This window comes from Aspergillus terreus, genomic scaffold, assembly GCF_000149615.1.
Source record: "Aspergillus terreus NIH2624 scaffold_17 genomic scaffold, whole genome shotgun sequence".
Classification (NCBI taxonomy): Eukaryota; Fungi; Ascomycota; class Eurotiomycetes; order Eurotiales; family Aspergillaceae; genus Aspergillus; species Aspergillus terreus.
The window spans coordinates 215,653-232,580 of record NT_165940.1 but is presented as its reverse complement, the minus strand read 5'-3'; the positions used below and the strand labels follow the sequence as shown (position 1 = coordinate 232,580).

Sequence of the window (16,928 nt, the reverse complement as noted above, 5' to 3'; positions counted from 1 at the left end):
CTGGCTCTTTCTGCGCTATACCTCGAGCCCCGCTGCTCTTGAAGCCACGCCCCTTGGGATCCAAGACATACTTTATGATGTCGTTGGTCACAGTTCAGAACGAATGGGTCAGATGACTCCGCTACCAAATCCTTCCAAAACACTTCGTGGTAGGTAAGGCGTATTATATGGCTTGTCACCGCGGTTTGACAGTATGTATGGGGCATACTGCGTATATGCCCGTCATGCGTAAAGGCCAACAGAGTTCAAACAAGTTCTTACCCCTGTTCACTAAACCTTGAACCAGAGCAATAACCTTCGGTTCAATTAACCGAAATAGAGACTTAGCGATATGTGTATGCGAACGCGGGAACTCATCGGAGTTCAAGCCTAACCAGTAGTTCACTGGGCAGTAGTCCTTAGCACTGCTACTCTATATATTGATATATACAACCGAGGGAGCGGATTCGCTACTAAGCCAAGTAGCCGCTGCCCTAGCCAACTCAGCCACGGCGACCCCGATGCCCTAAGCCAGGAGGATTGCCCAAGTTTAGCTAGTGGTAGCGCCCCTTCGGGATCCTACCCTATACACCGACTAGATTGTACTAATAATCTTAGTAGGCGTTAGCGTAGGCCTAGTGCCGGCCACATCGCTACTTGTTGTAATGTTTGTATGTTTGTGAATCAAAACGGGAGAATACTTGAACGATCCATGTTTCCTGTCTTCGCTTCTCCCACAACTGCCTAAGTTCTTCCCCATACCCGGCCACCGAAGGGCACAGAACAGCCACCTTCTAGTTACTTGGAATCTCAACACTGCTATTGTATATTTCTTCCAGAAGTCCAGTCCAGCCTATTTTTCTGGTAGAAATTAACATGCAGTCCTAGATAATCCGCCGATATGGAACCTCACAACAGTACCCAGGATCAAATACGATGCGCCGGTCATGGCGGGACGCCTGAACTCCAATATCCGCATTTTTGTGCCATCAACATCTGGCAAGCAGGACTGAATCTCACGGAGGATCCTCTTGATGTCTTGAAGGACTGCTGCCCTACCCATCAATACACCTACTTTGGCCCGGATAGCTGTTTTGCTTACTGCAACGCAACCCAGGAGACCCAGCCAGCCCTGCAGCAATGTCTGATGTCCCCTCAGCGAGTCCGGGCCGTCATGTGCAGCGGTGCGACAGGACTCGGAAGTCTGACATCTTATCTTGTGTTGGCGATGGTTTTTACTAGTCTTTGGCAAATGTGATGCACGCTTGTACAACACTGAGTTGTGTTGTACTAACCCACCTCCTGAGTGGTTTTCGGTTTGCTATGAGATACAGCGTTTTTGTTTGAAGTAATTTTGGTTTCATCATAAGAATTTATTCCCTACGAATTCGTTCAATTCGCACTATCATCACAATAACAGCGCCAGACTGACGCGTCTCCATACCACACATCTACCAAAGTACAAATGCCCGCCTTTGCTTCCATGGAAGTATCTTCTCTCCATGGCCGGAATCGGAAGCCCAGAGTGCAGTCAAAATAAGGACTCTGAAATGGTCTAGAGAGTTGGTCTGCCTCCATGTCGATGATGACATGGATTTTGGGGTCGGCTTGCGGGGATATGGGGGTTGGGAGGCTGGATACGAATAAAGTGCCAATTGGGCTCTATTTCTGGTGAAGAGTGCCTGTCTTTTTCAAGATATAAACGAACGTGCTCGTAAAGGTCATGATTGTTGATATGAGCTTCACAAAGGCGTAGGACCACTCGCTTCACCGGAGCCATTCAGGAGGTGACTTTGCGACGAAGAAATATGACCACTACGGTTGCTGAGCAACACCGAGCAGTTAACGGAATTCTAATGTAAGGATCTGTGTAGAACTTATCGACCGTGCGGGTGTCTAATATACTGCGTCGTCTACCGCTGTTGGAAGGCAATGGCAAGGACTTGAATTCAGCTACGTAGTAAAACGGGGGCCAAATGATGGCTCTCTTTAGAGCTTCCCTTGGGTGCTATCATTCATAAAAACATCCGCTTCCATCCCACGCTTTAATCGCTTCTGTAGTGATTTCGATATGACATATCTCAAGGTCTTACAGACTAGACAAGATGTACATGAGCAGTTTATATCTTGCCATCCTAACGTATCCTGATAAGGGCTGAGGCCTTTGAAAGTAAGCGAAGACGATGTTCTATGAATAAGAAAAACTGAGCCCACTGATAACGGTAAGATGCATGAGTTGGTAAGATACCAAGTAGAAGTAATTGGTGCTGCTTTGATTAGTTTTATTCATAAATCGATTGTCGCTTGTTACTTGTTCTGTATGGCATTTTCTCTCGTTATTGCCCTAATCGGGTAATTTCCACCATAAAACCGACACTCGGACCGACCACTCTCCACCACGGCCGGCCACGAGAAATCTCCCTCGTTTGCCCTTTTCGAGTAGTCCCATTCCACGCTCTTCGCGAACGGTCCCATAATGTCACATCTGGTAACAAACCTCACGAGGCCCAAAGCATGCCTATAAAATGAGAATCCCTAAACCTAAAGTCATCTTGGGCTTCTATGCTCAAGGATCCTCTTCAGATCAACGGCTCAATCACATCCCAACATGATGAGCTCTCGTGACGGCTTCCAGTGGACTCCCGAGACGGGCCTCGTTCAAGGCGTCCCGTCGATTGGAGTGATTTCTCCCTCAACCAATGTCACCACTAACCAGTCATGGGATGTAATCGTGGTGGGAGGAGGATATTCCGGTCTTACATCCTTGCGTGATGCTACTGTTGCAGGTGAGAGGCTGATCGTGGGCCATAGTTAACGGACAATGCTGATACTTGGATAGGACTTCGGGTCCTTTTAGTGGAAGCCCGGGATCGTATTGGAGGGCGCTCTTGGTCTTCCAACATCGAGGGATACCCCTTTGAGATGGGCGGCACATGGGTTCATATGTTTCAGCCCCATGTGTGGAGAGAAATCTCTCGCTATCAGATGAGAAACGAACTCGAGTCGTCCTTCGATTTCTCTCATGGAGTGAATCACTTCCAACTGCGATCCAGCCAGGGCGAGAGCATCATGAGCCACGATGAAGAGGTTGGTACTTTCCATATGGTCAAGATACATTGATGATAATCGGTTTAGGATGCTCTACTAGCTGGGGCACTTGCGAAGTTCGTCAACGTGGATGGCCAGTTGGGCCGCAAGATCATGCCCCTTTCGCACGACACCTTCCACATCCCGGAAGCGCGTAAATACGACAACATGTCCGCGCAAGACCGTCTGGATGAGATTTCCCTGTCTCTCACCCCGAACGAAAGGGTAGCCCTGGAAAGCTTCATCCTTCTCTGCAGCTGTGGAACGTTGCAGACAACCAGTTTTCTGGAATTTCTTCACTGGTGGGCCTTGTGCGGATATACGTATCAAGGGTGTCTGGACTGTCTGATCACATACAAATTCAAGGGCGGACAATCCAGCTTTGCCATCAAATTTTTCAAGGAAGCTCTGTCTACCGGGAGACTATCCTACGTCTTTAACAGTCCCGTCAGCTCTATACACGATAATGGGAAGAAGGTTACCTTAACTACCCGCGATGGCCGCCAGTACAGCGCGCCCCGCCTGATCTCGACCGTCCCGTTGAATGTTCTCAACACTATCAAGTTTGAGCCTCCTCTCGATCCCCAGCGTGTGGCAGCCATGAACATCGGCCACGTCAACCAGTGCGTGAAAGTACACGCGGAAATCTCAAGCAAAGGTATGCGGTCGTGGACGGGTATTTCCTATCCGTTCAACAAACTCGCCTATGCGATTGGGGACGGTACGACGCCGCAGGGTAACACTCACGTTGTCTGTTTCGGCGGAAATTTCAATCATATCCAACCAGAAGAAGACGTGGCTGCGACAAAGAAGGCCGTGGACAACTTGTCTCCCGGAAACATGGACATTAAGCGTCTCGTATGTCACACTATTCTGGAATGAGCACGAAGAGGCTAATCATGTCACAGGTCTTCCACAACTGGTCCAGGGATGAGTTCGCCAAGGGAGCATGGTTCTTCTCGCCTCCGCAACTTTTGTCTACGTCGTTGGAGGCGCTTCGGGCACGCCACGGGAATGTGCTTTTCGCTAACTCTGACTGGGCTGTCGGCTGGCGTAGCTTCATTGATGGTGCAATTGAGGAGGGGACGCGGGCCGCTATGACGGTGAAGGAGGAGCTGGGACCGAGAACGACATTCCGGTCTAATCTGTAACCACCACTGAGTAGGTTAGTGCATGAGTGCAATCTATTACATGGAGCCGTTCTCGAAAGCAGTTTCTGGCTTCTGATTGGCATATTTGGAGTGTGTAGTGCATCTAGTCAGGGTTCCCCGGATTTTACCAGCAAGCTGGCAACTAGCGGTATTCACACTATCCAATGACGAGAGTTTGCTATCTTGCAAGATGGCCCGATGAATACTAGTAAACTTCTTGGCGATTGGTGGTAGTACCGGACCGCCTTTTCTCTCATTTTTGACCCTTTTGGGTAATGTCGGATAGGCTTATCCCCGCTACTCTCATATCACTTCCTGCAGCACTGATACGCAGAGATACGCCGCAATAAGGTTGCTAATGCGATGAGTAGCTTTGATATCCGAGTGTTGTTAAGAGGTGAGGAGAAGGGAGAGTTCAGGCAGGGGTTCAAGTAGTATATAAGCCTGTACTTGGACAGTTGGTACAGATTAGGATCATCTATCTATACTACAACTTTCGATCTTCTAAACTATGGGGACACAAGAGGCCATGGAAAAACCTACTGGTTAGATGATCTCTCCATAATTACTCCTATCTAGACTTTGAACAGTTACGCTGATACATTATTTGGACAGAGTATTCAGACATCGAACGACGTAAGCTTTCTCGGTCTCCAACTTCATACCGCAACAACGAAACTAAACGATCTTAGAAACAACCCAAAATGAGGGACAGATACAGGCAGGGACAATTCAAGGGCTTAGGCTGCAGACAGGCACGCGAAAGATGACCTATCTGGAGACAATATCTGCCAGTTGGGTCATCTGCGACAGTTGGGCTGGCGTCTCCGCAACTGTTGCTTTAGCTATTGCACAGGGAGGACCTGTTACTTTGATCTACGGCCCCGTTGCCATATTCTTGCTTGTGGGGGCGTGTGCACTAACAATGGCCGAGCTGGCGAGTGCATATCCTACGGTAGGTGGTCAATATCACTGGTGTAGCATCTTGAGCCCGAAGGCGTGGAGTCGTGGTCTGGTAAGTCAGCCCTTCACATCTTGCATACCATAGGCTAACCGCATCTAAGAGTTACTGCTGCGGAGTTGCGAATGTGTTTGCATGGATTGCCATCTGCACGGGAATCGCCATCATTCCAGCTCAGTTGATACTGGGTATGGTTGTTTTCTGGAATCCGGATTACGTCCCACAGCCGTGGCATTACTTCCTGATCTACCAGGCAATTAACGGGTTGGTGTTGATATACAACATCCTTCTACTGAAACGATCCTTATGGATTCATGATGTCTCCTGTGAGTATACGTATGCTCCATCTGATTGGAATGCTAGACGCACTGATACACGCAGTCTTCATCACTCTTGGCACCTTCCTACTCATCACAATTACCTGTGTAGCTCGGTCGGTCCCTCACTATGAGACATCGCGCAGTGTATGGTCCAACTTTCTCAATGACAGCGGATGGAGCTCCGGAGGAGTTGCCTTCCTTACAGGACTAGTATCGCCTCACTATGCCTACGCAGGCATTGATGGCGCTATTCATCTTGCGGAGGAGTGCAAAGATGCTGCAATAGTGGTTCCACGAGCTCTGTTGAGCACGTTAAGTATTGGATTTGTGACCACTTTTGGGTTCATGATTGCCATGCTGTATTGTACTAATGACCTGGCTGCCGTCGTTGCATCCCCGACAGGGTAAGCTATCCGACATGACGATTAAGGACAAGCGCTGACTTTAGCCTGCAGTGTTCCAATTTACGAGATGTGGCATCAGGCAACGAGATCCAGTACTGCAGCCACAGTCTTCATCGTCCTTCTCGTGTTTGCCGCAATCTTCGCTTTGAATGGAGCTCAACAAACAGCCTCGCGTCTCACTTGGTCATTTGCTCGAGACCACGCCCTTCTCGGTAGTCGATGGCTTGGAGCAATGCATCCATACCTTGAAGTTCCTGTATGGTCGCTCATCTTTAACTTCACCGCGATGTTCGTCATCGGGTGTATCTACTTGGGCTCATCTTCGGCCTTCAACGCTTTCATCGGTAGCGGCCTTGTGCTGCAGCATATCTCGTATGCATTCCCGGCAGTGCTTCTGATGTACCGCGGTCGTTCTGAGAAGTGGCTACCCAAGAATATCCCGTTCCGACTAAGGAGTGCTGTGGGATGGGCTGCGAATGTTGTTACTGTCGGATTTGCGATACTCGTGCTCATTTTCTATGACTTTCCTACCGTGATCCCAGTCACCGGAAGCAACATGAGTAAGTTAGTTATCTTACATCATTCTCAACAATTGGCGTGGGGTTATTGACTATTATCGCAGACTATACGGCGGCAGTGCTGGCGGTGATGGCAATATTTGCAGCTGGAAATTGGGCAGTGTATGCACGGAAACAATACCATGGTCCAAGACTGGGAGGAGAATCCTAATGAAACAGAGCTTTATCATGTGTAGCTTATGAGATTCATGAACAATGCAAGAATAACACCTAGCGAACCTAAGCAATGATACCAAACTGGCAGCCAAGAACTTACCTATACGTGACACCGTAACGGAAAAGCTTTTAAAGCAGGACGAGTCGCCTGCAACTCAGCCAAATGTACTTTATTTCTACCCCTCTCTGAAATGTCTCAGCCCAAGCGTGTGATTCTACGTTTACGTGAGACTGATCTACCTAGACTACAACGATCCTGACGAAGCCGTTCGCTTGTACCTCGAAAACAACGGTCGTTCATCCAAAGAACTTGAAATTGAACGTCATTTTATTCACATCTAACATCCGAATCCGGATATACTCCAAGAGGACCCAAGGGTCCATCTGGTTATTGGCCTTGAAAAAGATGCATTTTCCGGGGATCTTCATGACAACTTCCCCCATGAAATATACCGGGTCCGCCGTATCGACTGCAAAACGTGAGCCCCATGGGATCTCGGCTGTTCCTATCATATTGATGATGGTCTAGAACACTACATGCCTTCCGGAATTGCAACTGGTATAGGAATTTTGTCGCGAAGATCCGTAAATTGACAGACGAATTTTATCCACGGGGAAGGACGAGACATGATAGCAAGTCTTATGCCAGTACTGAGCAGCTCGCGACGAGAGTGGGTTGTCTGAATCGTCCCTTTAGGAATACGCTCTGGTCCTCTTTTCTTCTTTTCATGTTGCCTACCACAGACTTAATCGATTCTGCTCCACTGCATGCGATGTACTTCCACAGAAGCCATGTCCCATACTGTTTGAGATCGTGTGTTCTAATCATGATTGGTCATCATGAGTAGGCTTATTGGTGCAATGATGCTCTTTGAAAAGGTTTTTGGTGAGTGTATCAGGCTTGGTGAGCACGATGAAGCATAGAGCTACATATACTAGAAGTGATACTGCTACTTTGTTCCCTTATCACACCGATGCAAACCCAAAGGAACCCAGTCCAGGAAACCCCTCAACGCTTCTCAAACGGCCGACAAAATACAAGAATAGCGCTGGACTGGCTAAAATGGAATTGATGATCTACAACAAGAGTCGTCAACATTTGAGCTCATAAAGGCCTACAGATGAGAGGCCCCTTGATCCATCGCGACTAGACATTATTATTCCTTCGCGCCGAGACTGGCGCTCTTGAACCGGATTATTCAAACTGCAATACAGATGAGACTCGCCAGGAGCATACAAAGATTGCGAAGGAGGCCTAGAGCGTAGGTAGGTGTAGAAGTGAGAATGCGTGGCGATAAGATTAGATAACCAACTGCCGTGTCTCCGCAATTTCTCCATTCATTCCGCCACTTCCCCTTCTCCCCCCTCCAACATCATCGCATCGCCTCCGCACATTGATCCCCCACGTCTAACCCCTCCATGAGCTCCAAGCCCCGAGGTGAGTTGAATATTGTATTCCCCGAAGATAGACTCATGTTCTTGCCCCTCAGGTTGCTTCCAGTGCTCCAAACGCCGAATTATCTGCGACGGAGCCGAACCCGTCTGCAAGAAGTGCCAGAAGAAAAATTTAGAATGCTCCGGCCTCGGACGGTTTAGATTCTCAGACGGGCTCGCTAGGCGAGGCAAGCTGAAAGGATGCATCGTCCCCGTTGCCAACCTTCCTCCATCCGAGGCCTTCCCAGCCCAGCCCACGAATGCGGACCGATCCCGGCCACAAAAACTTCAGTGGAAGAATGAGCAGGGCGGTCGTACACGGCGAAAGGTGAAGAAGGCGAAAGATATCCGAGGAAGCACCGAGGTAGTCATTGAACAGCAGGGGGATGGTACTAGTGAGCAAGCCTTGGTGCCCACAACAGTTGGTCAATGGATCGCTCCGCTGAACTCCAGGACACGAATGCTCTTTTCTCATTGTGGGTTACCCTCTCGTCTTGTATAAGCGTTAAAGTGTTCAGGCTGACCCATCGCTGGCTAGTTGCAAATGAGGTCGCCCCTGTTATGGTGATCCTGGATAATGTCTCCAATGGTTATCGAGAGCTCCTTCTCCCCATGGCCTGCCACGATGAAGTCCTACAACACGCTATCGCTGCAGTCGCCTCCCAACATATCGCTGGCCGATATCCTGCAATGCAGCCTGCCGCTGAGTCTGAACGTGCTGCCGTTATTTCGCGTCTCCGACGGGACTCGCTACAGCCATCGCCAGACCGCGTATTCAACGCGTCAACCTGGGCCACCTTGATTGTCCTGTTGGTCGGGGAGACGATTACTGGAAGTTCGGAATACAAGTATTTATTACATACCCTAATGTGCCTGGCCCAGAATATCAGCCAGGTGGAGCACACAGCGGCAAATTCCTTCCTCATGCAACAGACTCATATGTATATTCAGGATGCCCTGGCTGAGAGGATGTATCTGACATCATGCAGGTTCAAATTACTCGGCCGACCAATGTTGGGAGAGACTCAAGGAATTCACGCTTTACAACTTCCAATCGAGCGTTACCTTGATTGGACCGTATATGACCTCCCGCCGGAATCGAAACATCATCGGGTGCTCGCCTTGTCGCGACTAGCATTCATGAAAGCCTCGCAAATATACCTCGGTAGGGCGATGGTGGATCAAGACCAATGGGGCCTGTTGGAAAGCCTGAAGCAGGTCGTCAGCCAGATCGACCCAGACGAGCCCGGATCCCACGCCCTCGTGTGGGTTTGTTTCATTGCCGCAGCTGATAGCAGAGACCCAGAGCATCGCGAATTCTTCACCGATCGTATGAACAAGGTATACGCAAAGACACAGTTTCGCAATATATCGGCTGCAATTGAATCCCTACCGGGAATTTGGTCTGCCCAGGGCTCAGGCCGCTGGACAAAAGAGCTAATTCCGACATTAGTCATGTGATTTCCATACGACATGTTGCTCAGGATGATACCTTGTACGAATATATTGATTTTCAGCGTATGATATTCTGAGGTGCCGGAAGCAGCATTGACAAACACAACGACAACATTCGAAGATGCCTACGACAGCCACTAGCCGTGAATGCCTTTATCCTTTGTGGGTTGGCCAGGCTGTACACTGCCTGCATCACCGAGCGAGTGGCTTTGCGTAGCGCCATATTGCTGTAGTCATAGAAGACAATTCTGTGCTGGACTGCTGTTTAGGAAGTATTCTACTTCATTCAGCCTCGCGGCCGTGGATTGGCTGTCGAAGAGGTCCGCATCCGGCAGGCTTACCGGCACAGCTCCAACCCCCCATGACCCGGGGGAGGGTAGATCTGACAAGCCTGCTTCGAGAAACAGAGGCTTCTTCCGTGGGTCTGCCCCGAGTGTACCGTAGTCGATTATTGACCATAGTGCTGTTTCGGAAGCAGGGTCCAAGTCGTCCTTCAAAGACGCCGTGTCCAACAGACCAGCGAACCTGTGCGACTGAGCGTGGAATTCCCGTAAGTGGATCGCCTGGATGTGATCGTTAACCTAAATACGACATGACCATCATCAACCGGAGGGGCGGTACCATATTTCCAGCATGAACCCAAAAGAGACCTAGTCTATCCAGCCAGTCCAGAGTCTGCTGGAAGTAATACGCCGAGTCCTGGGTGCGCGTCTCTGAACCAGGGCTACCGGGCGATACTAGCAGCGATGCTCCCAGCGAGTGTATTCCACCGGCCACTGCAATGCAATATGCGTAGAATGACGACTCCACCAGACATCCGGCCTCCCTGGCGTCATGGATGAGGTCCAATAGTTGCTTAGCATGATCCCAACTGGCTCGGAGGGCCCTGACGGGGAAGCTTGTGGGTGTCTTGGATCCAAAAGGCTTCAGTCCCAATCGGACCAGAAATGGATGGTTCAGGAGACAATGGCACAAATGAAAAAGCGTATGTGCAAATACCAAATAGCCGATTTCCTGCGGACCCTGTTCGCCGTTTTGAATGACCTCGGATATGGGGCGACTTCCGAGGGTGGAATAAGATTCTAGCAACAACAAGGAAGACGAAATTGCCGAGAATTCGGATGTTGTATCCCATGGAGGGATTTCATCTGCGCGACATCTTTGGTGGACGTATCGTGTACATCGCCCGAAGATGGAAGCCATCAGGATGGCCAAGGCGAAGGGGCTAGGGCGTTCCACCATCTGCGTATTCCAGCTGAGAAGCTCTCCGAGCGTCTGTGTCTTCTTCCACTCCCCTTTCTGGAACGTGTCTTCGTCACATGGTAGTTGAAGATGGCAGTCCTCGTCGAGGATGGCGAGTGGCCGTGACTTTCCACAGGATATAAGCTTATCCACGAGGTATGCGGACCAGAATGACCGCCTTCTTTCCTCCTGCTCTGCATATGACAGCCACGCATCGGGTTCCTTCATGAGGTGCAGGTCCTGGGATATTCGCGCCGCGAGGCCGATCTTCAGCCATCCAGCGCTTACTCGACCAGCTGCTGGAGCGTTAGCAAGGGCCGTCGGTATTTTCAAATAGGCTGTGACCGCACCTGTATAGTCAACCACGGCCAGCAAATTGACTGTTTGGACGACATGGATGTTCATGTTCTCTTCTGCTGCCATGTAGTCTGTCAGCACAGACATCCATGACTCCCGCGCATACTTTTCTGTCGCTTCACGAGCCCTGCCTGCATAATACTCGTGGGTAGAGAACTTGACTGCCGATGCTAGGACGGCCAACACCAAACACCGAGGCAGAAGGTTGCTTTCCAATCTCTGTCGAAATGAGGATTCTTGGAAGTAGGAATACGGTTGGTTATGGACATGGATGAAATATGTATCGATTACTGATCGCAAAACCGGTCGGGGAGGAAGGGAACTAGGACGGACTTCAAGTCAGTATGGATCTTGGAGTGCGTTGAATGAGTCAAGGTCCATGGTCGAATTGTCAGTACGCACAAATGGTCGGGCTGAAGGCTCGAAATCGACACCAGAGGCGGCTGACGATGAAGCTCAACGTTATGGATCGGGGATCTTGCTCCTTGGCTCGGGTCCGTTGGCGACGAATTACTAAATGACACAGTCAGATATGAGGCCCATTGGAACGACACTGAACGAGACTACCCTTCAGAATGCTGAGATCGGCCACTCAATTCAGCCAAACGAGATTCGATTGAGCTTATTCGCTCCAACAGGGCCGCCTGGCGATTTGTTAGCGTGCGAGCCTAGTATTCAGACGACCAGCTGACATTATCGTTGTTACTAGCGACTGCTGAAGCTAGTACGGCTGGGTTAATATCTCCCACGGTGGCAGAATAGGGCTCATAGACACAGGTCGCTCGAACGCGGCGGCAAGGAAAACAAATCGGCCGTTCACCGGAGCATTTCGTCTTCTTTCGTCTAAAAAGGGCGATGTTATTGTGACGTTTAGTTCCAAGAGGATTGAGTATAGTACCTGCAATTGGCACATGCTTGTCGAATGCGTTTGATACTCCCGCTATGTAACGCGTCCATCGAGCCATCCATTGCAAACAGAGAGTCGAAGGAGGCTCAGACCCGTCCAGGAAGAAATGGGTCAATCAGGCCACACACTAATGTATCCAATGTCGGGGTTGGACAGCCTCTCATCGGCCGGAGCAATCTCGGGGAGGTCTTAATTAATGACGAACGACTCCCACCGGATATTTCGTCTACGCACACGGGGTCAAAGAGAGAAAGAGGTGAAGAAAACTGCGGCCAAGCAAGAAATGCGGGGGGTGAGACGGATTCCACGCCATGTGGGGATCGTGGATAACCTCGGATATGGCGGATTAGCCACTAGTCTAGACCCCAGCCTAAGACAGACATCGCTAGTCTGGACATGCCATCCCTCTCTGGCCCAGTGATCGGCTCGGTGTGCTGTTCTCGGTGGAACGAATGCATCATGACATGCCACCCAAACAGGTTCAATTCTCCATCTCACACTCTACTACAGCTTGGCCTTGGATTGCTGCAATATATACGCATCCCAGTCAACCTTCTTTCCCCGTTGGAATTCTCTCACCCCATGAGCCCCATCAGCATCTTCCCTCATCATAGCAGCGAAGAGCTCCCGGATCCCCGCGGCCTGCTTCTCTCCTCCACTGTGAGCCCAGGCCAGCCGAACCAGTTCCTTGGACATCCGAGATGCATTAGGAGAAGCAACCCGTAGGCGTGAAAGTAACTGATCCAACAGTACAGTGAGGCGATTTTGGTCCTCGGAGATCTCGCTGAGCAGCCCCCGAGACTTCAGTTCCTCTGCCGTGATGGTCCGCGCAGAAAGCATCGCCTCGCGCGCAAATGGGACTCCCCACTCACGAATCACATATTTTGAGATGGTGGCCGCGCAGATCCCCAGCTTCACCTCACTAAGAGTCACCGTTGTCTGCTTCGTAGAAATGCGGATATCACAGGCAAACGCTAGACCGACGCCTCCCCCAAAGGCCGGACCGTTGAGACATGCGATGGTGACTTTTGGGGACTGGTCGATGGCCTCGAACAAATTTGTAAGACGGTCAAATTGTGAATCACTGCTGGAGCCGCCTTGGCCAACCGGGGTACTGTCCTTCCCCAGATCCATGCCTGTGCAAAAGTATTTTCCATTGCCCATAATGGCAATTCGAGAGATTGATGAGTCTTTGCTGGCCTCGATGATGGTCTGCGTCAGGGAAGAAAGCATCGAGGCCGTGAGAGCGTTTCCATTCTTCGGTCTGTTCAAGATGATTTTCAAATTGGCACCCGATCGATAGAGCTGTAGTCCCTCTGTATCTTGGAAGATTGCCCATGACAGAGGCTGTCCATTCTCTGCCGAAGTCCTGTGAGGAGCGTTAATCCTGTGCTTCACGGCCAACGCGGTTCCTGCACGGCTAGAGTTCGCTTTAGCCAGGCGATTCGAAATCCACGCTCCCGTTTCGACGAGCTTCAGTAGGTCTATGCCCGTCTCGACTCCTGCATTATGAAACATGTATATCAGGTCTTCTGAGGCCACATTTCCCTTAGCACCGGGGGCGAAAGGGCATCCGCCGAGACCTGCAACGCTGCTGTCGAATGTCCGTAGGCCACACCGATACGCCTCCCAGGCATTGGCTACTGCGGTACCATACGTATCATGGAAATGGCCAGCCAACTGATCCAAAGGTATGCCGTTTTCCACCAGATAATGCAGGAGCTGTCGCACATTGGCAGGTGATCCAACCCCTAAGGTGTCACCAAGGCTGACCTCGTAGCAACCCATGTCGAGGAGGGCCCTGACACACCGAAGGACAGCGGATGGGGCGGTAGGGCCATCGTATGGGTCAGCGAAAATGCAGGAGACGTAACTATTTATGTTAGCGCGAAGGCCATCGAAACCCATTGCGTGAGGCTCACCCTCGAACCGTCATATTGGCATGGACTGCTTTTGCGGCCACGTGTCTGGCACGGGCGATACCTTCGTCCACCGTGCAGTTGATATTGGCTCTGCTAAATCCTTCTGTTGCACTGATGAAGACCGCAACTTCTTTGACTCCATGTTCTTGCGCAATGTCAAACCCTTTAACATTGGGAACCAGCACAGGAAGACGCAAGAGGCTGTTTTGCAGTGACTGCTGTATTGCAGGATCCTGAAGAAGCTGGCGGCAGTCGGACAACTGTGGAATGGCCTTGGACGACACAACGGATGTCAGTTCGATACTCTGGAGGCCTGTCTCTTGAAGCCGGCGTATCAACTCCAACTTGGTGGCGGTGGGAATCCGTTCGGCGATATTCTGTAGGCCATCGCGGGGCCCGACTTCAACAATTCGCACAGCTGGGGAGGATGTCTGCATGGTTATGATTATATTATGGCAGGAAACTTTTTTTATGCGCCATAGATACGAGATACATGCAGCATATATTCGATCGTCTGAGTCTATCCCCATTTCGGCTCTCTTCCGACGCGGACCGATCATCTACACTACCGCAAGCGTACCCCGCTCTACGGACCGCTATTGATCTACACAGCAGAAGGAGAGATCTATTGCAGCATTTGGAAAGTCTATAGAACATGCTATCACAGGCGTGCTTTTATCCTCTCCTTCACTAGCCGACATCCCGTCTCTCTCATAACATGTTTCTGATGCTTTCCACTGCCAGTCTTGGGGAAATCCTCTCCTACCCCAGGCTGACCCAACCAGAAGATGTACTGGGGAGCCTTATGCCGGCCCAGTTGTATTTCCACGAAACTTCGAACGTCGGCCTCGGAAGGTCGTGGTAATTCAGCGTTGCCCTTCAGAAAGCAACCAACCACTTCTCCATATTTTTCGTCCGTGATTCCAACGACACTGGCTTCATCAATAGCTGGATGGCAGGCCAGACGTTCCTCAATCTCACGGGGGAAGATATTCTCGCCTCCTAGTAGATGCATTAGACATTATTCCGCTGCGAAAGAGACATTGACTTACCTCGGATGATGATATCCTTGATTCGACCAGTAATGTGCGCGTAGCCCTCGTCATCAATGACCCCCTCGTCGCCTGTATGCATCCAAAGAATTCCATTACCATCCCTTTTCATCACCTCTTGAGTTTTTGCGTCGTTTTTCCAGTAACCCTTCTGCAATGCGTAACCACTGGTGCATATCTCGCCTCGCTCCCCCCGAGAAAGGATGTTGCCGTTGGGGTCAATAATCTTTGCAGCCGTGTGTGGCATCGGCCGACCAACCGTCGTGGTACGCTTCTCATCAGAATCTTCCATAGCAGTGATGAACGTCACCGGACTGGTCTCGGTCATCCCGTAGGCAATCAGAAGCTTCCTCACACCCATTTTCTCTTGCAGCTGGTTCATCAATTGCATTGAAACGGCCGAGCCAGATGCCAGTCCCGTCCGGAGACGACGAGGCTTCTGTCCCGTCTTTGCCATGTATTCGAGTTCAGCCACGTACATCGTGGGCACGCCCAAGAGAACGGTAGCATCGTAGCGGACGACTGCCTCGACCACTCTCCTGGCATCGAAATTGTCGGATGGGAACACGATCCCGCTTCCGTGGCAAAAGGAGGCAAGAAACCCCATCACCAGGCCGAAGCAGTGGAACAGCGGTGGTGGACAGCAGACGATGTCGTCTGGGGTGAGATGCATCGCCCGTCCAACGAAACGAGCGTTGTTCACGATGTTGCTGTCGGTTATTAGCTGCAGGGCATTGCATGGACGTCCACATCACCTACTTGTGGGTAAGAGTGGCTGCCTTTGGAGAGCCTGTAGTACCTGCAAAAGTCAATTGCCGGTGGACTTTGTCTATGGATCTAAGGCCTCACCAGATGTGAACTGCAGGTTAAGAACATCCTCGGGACGCACGGCAGATTCGGCACGTTCCAACGCCATGCTGTCAACGGGGCCACTTGTTCCTTCTGATAGAAAATCCGCATACGATTGTGTATGAACAATCCGCCGCTTGAATGGCCCATCTCCGATGATGACAACTTGCTGCAGCTGAGGGAGGGAGGTATGCGCCAAGTCGTTTCCTTGCAACGTTTGGATGTGGGTGGAGAGATTCCGCGAGCCAATCTTGGAGGCAATGAAGACGACTTTGCAGTCTTTGAAGTGTCAGCAAATACACACACGCAATGTATCAGGAGTATGGCAGAGACTTGCCGCTTGTCTGAACGGCGTTGCACAGTTCCTTGGGAGTATACGTGTTGTTCAACACAACAACTGGGCATCCAATGCGAGCAGCACCCAGAAATACCTCGATATACTGGGAACAATTCCCCGCCATGATTCCAACACACTCGCCGTGGCGCAGTCCCATGGCGAGCATGGCTCTGGCCATGATCCGGCTCCGCTCCTGGAGTTGCCGATAGGACAAGCTCACGGACTGCCATGGCACAATCACTGCTGGATGGTCGCGAAAACGCGCTACCTGATCGTCAATCAGCCTTCCCAGAGTTATTGACCACAGTGCTGGTTCGTTTGGTCCTTGGACAAACGCTAGCTTGTGGTTTATGTTTGTAGCCATCGCGAATAGAAAGTAAAAGTAAAGGCCGATGAGGATAGATTCTCAGCCTATAACTTAATCCTTACTACCTATTTATCACAATGTTTACCATTCCTATTGTGGTTGTATACAGATCATAACTCCGCAATTGGGGCATCGGTCCCTTCCCGACGGCCTCTCCGATATCCGGACCGGCCTCGTCCTAGTCCTCCGGCCCACGTATTCTATACCTAACGCCCGAAAGAAGGCATGCAACAACCGGCTTGCAAATTGACAGATTGCACAGACAAAATTCCTACCTGCCGTACTGCACAATGGCTACTGTATCCTCATATCCGCCCCTGCGTTCACAGTTGGACCTTCGCGGCCCCCAGTTCCAGCAAAACAAAGATAG

The 16,928-nt window shown here is 50.6% G+C and overlaps 6 protein-coding genes across 6 annotated transcripts; 3 read left to right on the top strand and 3 right to left on the bottom strand.

Annotated features, from left to right (window-relative positions):
• Nucleotides 1-2,587: 2,587 nt before the first annotated feature.
• ATEG_10301 (flavin monoamine oxidase family protein) lies at nt 2,588-4,217 on the top strand (the record flags this gene model as incomplete). The annotated part of the gene is made up of 4 exons (XM_001218648.1): nt 2,588-2,765; nt 2,819-3,066; nt 3,115-3,924; nt 3,975-4,217. 4 exons carry the CDS (start codon nt 2,588-2,590, stop codon nt 4,215-4,217), a joined length of 1,479 nt encoding a protein of 492 aa, XP_001218649.1.
• A 511-nt stretch (nt 4,218-4,728) lies between these two features.
• On the top strand, nt 4,729-6,656 carry ATEG_10300 (uncharacterized protein; the record flags this gene model as incomplete). Its single annotated transcript, XM_001218647.1, has 7 exons — nt 4,729-4,762; nt 4,833-4,853; nt 4,910-5,232; nt 5,282-5,504; nt 5,560-5,902; nt 5,954-6,462; nt 6,613-6,656. 7 exons carry the CDS (start codon nt 4,729-4,731, stop codon nt 6,654-6,656), a joined length of 1,497 nt encoding a protein of 498 aa, XP_001218648.1.
• Nucleotides 6,657-8,055: 1,399 nt separating this feature from the next.
• Nucleotides 8,056-9,531, top strand: ATEG_10299 (Zn(II)2Cys6 transcription factor; the record flags this gene model as incomplete). The annotated part of the gene is made up of 4 exons (XM_001218646.1): nt 8,056-8,074; nt 8,127-8,546; nt 8,609-8,918; nt 9,060-9,531. The coding sequence occupies 4 exons, from the start codon at nt 8,056-8,058 to the stop codon at nt 9,529-9,531; spliced, it is 1,221 nt and encodes a 406-aa protein (XP_001218647.1).
• Nucleotides 9,532-10,101: 570 nt separating this feature from the next.
• ATEG_10298 (fungal specific transcription factor domain-containing protein) lies at nt 10,102-11,667 on the bottom strand (the record flags this gene model as incomplete). Its single annotated transcript, XM_001218645.1, has 2 exons — nt 10,102-11,446; nt 11,639-11,667. The coding sequence occupies 2 exons, from the start codon at nt 11,665-11,667 to the stop codon at nt 10,102-10,104; spliced, it is 1,374 nt and encodes a 457-aa protein (XP_001218646.1).
• Nucleotides 11,668-12,535: 868 nt separating this feature from the next.
• ATEG_10297 (uncharacterized protein) lies at nt 12,536-13,967 on the bottom strand (the record flags this gene model as incomplete). The annotated part of the gene is made up of 2 exons (XM_001218644.1): nt 12,536-13,904; nt 13,954-13,967. 2 exons carry the CDS (start codon nt 13,965-13,967, stop codon nt 12,536-12,538), a joined length of 1,383 nt encoding a protein of 460 aa, XP_001218645.1.
• A 647-nt stretch (nt 13,968-14,614) lies between these two features.
• ATEG_10296 (uncharacterized protein) lies at nt 14,615-16,421 on the bottom strand (the record flags this gene model as incomplete). The annotated part of the gene is made up of 5 exons (XM_001218643.1): nt 14,615-14,955; nt 15,006-15,715; nt 15,765-15,795; nt 15,855-16,133; nt 16,286-16,421. The coding sequence occupies 5 exons, from the start codon at nt 16,419-16,421 to the stop codon at nt 14,615-14,617; spliced, it is 1,497 nt and encodes a 498-aa protein (XP_001218644.1).
• Between the last annotated feature and the right edge of the window lie 507 nt (nt 16,422-16,928).